Genomic DNA, 6854 nt, shown 5'->3' with positions numbered 1-6854 from the left:
AAGAAAACCTTTGTAACAATAACTTCAATGAACTCTGGGTGACTTAAAACAACTTTTTCCTAACATACTTTTTTTGTAGAAAAACATAATTTTTGTTCCTATTCACAACTACTTGAACAACTGTGGAATCTGGAGATTATGTTGCAAAGAAGATTTTTTCGTAAAATCAAGAAAATCATGGACCATCTTGTTCATGATGGTCATACAAAAACAGTTGAGTGTCTTCAGTCAGAGGCTCCTTCAGACTCGCAGTAAACAAGACTGCTATAGGAGATCCTTCTTGCTCACAGCAATCAGCATCTACAAAAACCCTTAAGAAAACTTGGATATGACTTATAGCTTCCCTTTGTTATCAATAAAGTATTTTTGAATTGCGTTGAAGTAAATTTAACTACTTTTCGTCGTTGTCAATTATATCAAATACTAATGAGATAAAATAAAGCTTGTAGTTGTTTTATGACCAAATGGTAAGTCTGCCTGCAGTAAACAGCAAAATGCGCATTTCTCTGACCTCTTGCAGCCAGGTAGAAGGAACAATGCACATTTTTGCTCAGTTAACAATGTGAGCCATGCAGCAAACAAACTATTTCTATTTCTGGCTTACTTACACAGTTCGCTGTAGGGTGATATGCCTGTGGGAGATGGAAAATCAAGGTCATGCATGTTTTAAAATGACTATTAGGAGTTAGTTTGCAGCTTCCATGCAGTCTAATTCAGCATGAGATGACTTTTGAGTAACACCTGCAGCTCCGCTGTAATAATCTAGGACAATAGTCAATTAACAGGGTGAACCGCTGTAAGGTGAAATGAGTGTGTCATCCAGCCCCCTCCCCCCGCCCTCCCTGTCTTTGTCCCTCCTCCAGTCCTCATCAGAGCAGATCTCTCCATCTAGCCGCGCATCCAGCTCCAGAGCCTCGCCAGGATGATCCGCCGCCGCACCGACAACCTTCACTTCACTTTCACTCCTCTCCTTTAACAGAGCCTCTTCCTTCACCCATGCGCTGCCTCCCTCCTGAGATGCGATACCGCTGCCTCATTTCCCGGACGATACCTTCATCTTGCGTCGCTCCTCGCTGATAGAGAGCATGCCCGACGCGGGGACGGGAGGCGCTGCGGCCGCCGGGGGTGCGACCACCTCCGGCGACGGCTCCGAGAGCTCCCGCCACCGACACCGAGCGCAGCAGGGGGACTCGGAGAGGCCGGAGCCGGGTTCTGCCCCGCAACAGAGCTCCTCGGGAGTCCTGGGTGAGTCGCGTCGCTTCGGACGGTGAGGCTTGGAGTCGGAGGAGAGGACAGGTGAAACAGCAGCACCATTCCTCCTCCTCCTCCTTTGTCTCCCCAAAACGATCACATCGTGTCACTCCAGGCCTGTAATTCATGGTGTTACCTGCACTTCTTGCCCGGAATATGTCTGTTTTTGCCTCTGCTTAGAGAGATGGCTTCATTATGCACATCTAGAGCTAGTTTGACCTTATTGTTGAGTAATGAGTAGCTTATTACCACCTCCTGTCCCAGCATTATTACCACACCGTTCCTCTGAGCTGCTTTTTTGCTGCATAATGTCTGTTAGGCCTGCAGTTGTTCACTCTTCTTTGTAAACAAATATTTTCGTCACCCAGGGATTTTCTGAACTATTGCAGATGATGCCCTGCAAAAGTATTTCACTTTTATTTTCACATTACAACCAGAAATCTGAGGAGAGCACATGCATTCAGGCCCCTTTCCACTCTATTACCCCTAAGTAAAACCTAGCACAACTAAATATGGTGTCCCCCTATGGGGAAACTGTGTGTAATTTAATACAAAATCCAATAATTATTAAAAAACATCAGGTTCAGTTCAGTTTAGAGTACGGCAACCTACCAAAACAGGGCCGTCCACCTTAATTTGCAGGATATTGGAAATGATAAAAATAGCAGGCTGGTGTTAACTCTGGAGGAGCTGCAGAGATTCACAGCTCAGGTGGGAGAATCTGTCAACTGAAAGCACGACTCACAGCGCTTTAGAAAGTAACAGAAGTAGTTTAAATTGAAAAGACTAAAATTGCTGATGTATACTATGCTAAAACAACAAAAGACAGAGGATAGACAAAATTGAAAGGTCCTAAATGTCATCATCTAGAAGTATATTTTAAAATAGGGCTGAACAATAAATCAATAACAATATATATTGCAATTGAAACATGATCAATAGTATGTATGAGGGCAAGAAGTAAGACATTGTTGATAGAGAGCTACAAGAAGCCTCATATGCACTTTAGTAGAAACCTTGTAGGATGTTTTTTTCTTTAGAAAAGACAGGAAAACTTGTCAGGACAAAACCCGGTTAGAGGTTCTCAAAGGCCCAAACAGTGTTTTAATGGTGTTATTTAGAACCAAGCTTTGTCGTGTTTGGAGGGCTCAGTCAAAGTTCAGACCTAAAAATAATGAGAATGTTTGGAAAGACTTAAAAATTGCTTTTCACAGACACGAGCTGCATTTCCATTACTAATGTCTGCAGAACTTTGTCAATATTCTGCTAGTTTCGAAAAAATAAAATTTCGCAGTTGTGGTGTTTCTAATTAAAATCACACATGAATAAGTTTGTTAACAAATTAAAAAAAAAGCTGCGCCATCATTCTCCTGCCACTTCCTGTTGTCTTTTCTGCCAGTAGTAACGTTCAGTTTTTATCACGACTTGTGCGACGCAATAAAAAGTGTTTACATTGCAATTTTGCAAAATACGCTAACTTCAATGCAGCCAAAAAACAAACAAACAAACACCTCATTCTAGTGCAAAAACTTTTTATAGAAAAACATGAGTTTTTTCAAAATTGCCGTGTTTCCATTAAGCAAATTTGTGCAGTTTTATGGTCAATGTAAACGCAGCTGGTGTGACTCAACTTGTTGAAACAAATTTCTGTTTTTAGATAAAGTTGGTAGAAACTTTCCCCAAAAAGTTTTTTGTATTTCTCAATTATCACATAAAATCCTAAAAAGAAAATAGAAGTTTTTGGTTGTAATGTGACAAAATGTGAAAAGGTTTAAGTAGTATGATTTACTATTACTGTAGATTTCAAGTGGATTTTTCACCGTCTGGCCATAAATACCAGCTTGTTGCTCAGCACGAGAGGTTGGACTACTTATTGTGTTTTGTTTGTGGTGTTGTTCATTCTTTAGATTCTCCTAACGTGATGATGATCACATTTTTGTGCGATTCAGCTGCCTGGGTGGAGTGTTATGGTTTTGATATTTCTGGATCAGACCTCATCGTTAGGAGAAGCCTTGGCTGGACTGTTTTCCTGCATGCAGGGTGCAGAGACGGCCTCCGTGCTCGATGCCAGCACTGCTGCAGAGTGATGCAGTGGAGCTGTCAGCAGCACATGAGCGCTCCTTTCCACTGTCGGTGGAGGTAACCTGAGCAGGCAGCAGCTGACTGGACGAGCACGCTGATGTCATCCTCCTAAGAGGGTGGCACCACCGGGTGTTTGAATGGGTCACGAACACTCTGGAGGGTCAGTGGAGCACAGATTAATTGAATGGCTTCATTTGTTGGAGGCGGTAGATGAACAAAGGAAAGGACACGGAGTTTGAAACATTTAAGAAAGAATACAATGAATGAATCGTAACTTTTGAGATAATGTGTAGATGTTTCTTAAATACCATTGTATTGAGTTAATATCAAACCAACTACTAGGTGTTAAAATAGGGCTGCATGATGTTGGATAAAAACTGATAGTGTTTTTTTCTAAGCCTGTGATATTGCAACATAAAAACAGATGACCTGAACAGCACCTTACGTTATGCTGCACTCCTTCCATTTTGTTGACAGTTTGCACTGATCTTATCTCTTACTGTGAAACCTACCAGTATGACTTTTGTCTCTATTTGATATTTATGCTTGTTGGACTGCAAAATATTTGAAATTTTTGCGATGGTTGATAATATTTTATCAGTTTTCTGTTTTATTCATTCCTCTCTTTCTCATCTGTGCTTCCATCTCTCTGTGACCTTCAGCATTTTTGGTAATGTCATTAGCATCCGGCGTGAGACTGTCCAGCTGGCTAAATATGACATTAGCATGAATAATGCAAGTTCATAATGCTGGAATATATTAGCCAACAGTTATTGCACTCCAAACATTGCGATGATGACATATTACGCAGCTCTACTGTAAAGCCTTAAATATTTTACATTAATCGTACAAAAATGAGGGAACAGAAACATGTGGATCTAGAGAAAAGCAACAAATCCATTTTTTTCTCAAAGGGAGACGAATTATCTATTTTGTGCTGTTTTGATCAAAACTTGTTCCAACGCTGTGATTTTTTTTTATTGAGAGTCAAACACTCATAGAGAGGCAGAGGTACTCACTCTCAATCAGTTTAATCTTTCAGGTAAAGTCACAGTGATTATACAAAATAACCAATGAAATCAAGACATTTAAAATGTATTCTTTCTTGATTTAAACATGTTTTATACAAAAACACACACTCTTCACACATTCCAGGTATTTATCTTACAGGACATTAGTCTTAGTGATCATATCAGATTTAAACTGTGTAAAAGGAGAGTAAGGAAATATCTGAACAGGCTTGTCTTGTTTGGGAGCTTTGCTGTGAGAAAACTTCTTCTTTTTAAAAACAGTATAGCAGCAAAACATTGATTTGTAGAGTAGGAACTCAATAAACCACTTCTGGAACAACAACAGTGTTTGAATAATAAAGAGTCCTTCATAAAATCATCCTAACCAAACTGGGTCATCAACGGGACAATTATCCAAAATACAGCAGCACATTTACAACAAAATGAGTGAAAAAGAACAAAATTAAGATTGTGCAGTGGCCCTGTTAAAGTCCAGACATCAGTCTGGCTGATGAGCTTAATGGGGAAATGAGGAGAATACCAGCAAACCTCACTGAATGAAAGCTAATTTGAAGGAAGAGTAGAGGTCGAAAGTCCTTCCACAACATGAAAAACTGTTTCTAGAACTCAAGGTGGCTGCATGTTGGAGTGAGTTTGTTTCTGATTTATTCTCTGTTTGTTCCTGCTCACAGTTTTTTAGGTTGCATGTGTGGACAGTTATTGCCTCTGGTTTTGGATGCAGTGCAACTGGAAGGATTTTTGTTTTCACCTTTTTACTTTCTGACAGTTATTATGATGACGACAACATATTATTTTCATAACTGGGAGCAACTGATTATTATAGCTGAACTATGAACCAAAATCCCTGAGGGATTAAAAAGGAAGCTTCCTGGATGCAAAGCAGAGAGAGGGAGGAAGTTCATCTCTTCCACTGATCATAACATTCAAGGATCATATCCCCAACTCCAACGTCTCAGCTTTCTAACCGTATGGCCAGACAAAGATTTAAAGGGGGGTGGTAAAAGCAAATGAGGTGGATTAGCAGTGCTTGGCAACAGCAGCCTTTCGTCAGAGGCTTTTTCAAATTTGTTGCAAGAGTGACTGCTACCGGAGAACCGTCCTGTCCACAGCATCACCATCCACAACAACGATTATAAGATTATATTAGTTACAACAAAACCTAATTTCCCTTTAAAGAACTTTGAGTTGAACTGAATTGAATTCAGTTTCATAGAGATGAATTGAGGGAGGTGTTGCTGGTTATTGGTTCTCTCTGATCATACACTATAGAGAGTTTTCACAAACAGTATTTTTATTTTTGGCTTGATTTTTCTTGAAGAAAAGAAGAATTAGGGGCGTTGCTGTGTGTTTTTCTACATTTGATGTTACAGTTAAATAACAGAACTCATTAAAAAAAATCATGGCTTGATTTGTAAAACCCTAGAGCTGAAAGGAGGTGTACTTTCTTTTCACTGTGACTGAATCTATCAGTCCAGGTTTTGCCTGGAGGGAGCTTTGTTGCTGGAATGCATGCTAAATGTGGTTTGTCTTTCTTAATCAAGGTATGGGGCTGAAATACCACGATATCACATGACCACCCTCACATGTGTGGCTGTCAGTCAGCTTACGCAGTGGCAGGAGCGCCGACTTCTTCATTCAGTGGAGACTTTGGTGGCAGCTTGGAAGGATTTTCTTCTCTGGAGTCTCAGATTGTCTCCATCCGTCTTCCGTGTTTTCCTAATCCTGCCACAGTAGACCTCGATGACTTTGATCCTTGATGCCACCATCCTTTGTAGCTCAAACACTCGTTTCAAGGATTAATTAATCTCTCGTCATTAGAAAACGCAACATAAAAGTCACAGCAATTAGACCGTGTTCCCTGTGAGGCTGACGCTGATAAGGTTCTGTGTTGTGGAAATTGGGTCATGTATTTTCTGGCTGTCCAATCAGCTGCCAGGGATATGTGAAACATATGCTTATATTCAATCTCGCTGAGGAAAAAGATGTGATGTCCACCGGTTTGAGGTAGAAATTTGAAGACTTTGCTGACATTTTGACAGATATAAATTAATTCTCACAAACTTTATTGTAATAATGAGCTGAATGTAAGTGAAAACAGTGTTTTCCAGGTTCTATGACATACATAGCATCTGGTCACCCCTGCAAGTCATTAAGTGTATAAAATCCAGCACTGTCAGGCGTTCAGACTCTTTTTTTCTCAGCACTTCAGTGAGTTTCAGCTTGGTACCAAGATAGTTTGCTGCCTGTGCAATAGATGGAGTCATGCAATTTACTTGCGACTAAATATTCCCACTATCAGCACAATGGGAACAACAGCAACTCAGCCAAGAGTAAATTCACAGAGTGGGGTCAGCAGATGTTGAGGCGCAAAGTGACCAGAGGTCACCGGCTTTCTGCAGAGTCAATACTAAGGGCTCTCTTTTGTTTGTCATATGCAGGAATGAGAATTCAAATTTCTTTAAGAAGGAAAACAATTTTGTTTTCAAACTT

General features: G+C 40.3%; 1 protein-coding gene across 2 annotated transcripts in view; it reads left to right on the top strand.

Annotated features, from left to right (window-relative positions):
- The first annotated feature begins 880 nt into the window (after positions 1-880).
- ano8b (anoctamin 8b) overlaps positions 881-6854 on the top strand; it is a 46393-nt gene continuing 40419 nt past the window's right edge. For both annotated transcript variants that reach the window (XM_088005097.1, XM_088005096.1), the window contains exon 1: positions 881-1245. In XM_088005097.1, the coding sequence (XP_087861223.1) occupies positions 1086-1245 (160 nt within the window). In that variant the 5' untranslated portion in view covers positions 881-1085. The remainder of the gene's footprint in view (positions 1246-6854) is intronic.

The sequence above is a fragment of the Poecilia mexicana genome, unplaced genomic scaffold (genome assembly GCF_051168715.1).
Source record: "Poecilia mexicana isolate PSO_F unplaced genomic scaffold, ASM5116871v1 scaffold_4, whole genome shotgun sequence".
Taxonomy (NCBI): domain Eukaryota; kingdom Metazoa; phylum Chordata; class Actinopteri; order Cyprinodontiformes; family Poeciliidae; genus Poecilia; species Poecilia mexicana.
Note: the sequence above shows the minus strand (reverse complement) of the source record. Positions and strands in the feature narration are given on the sequence as shown.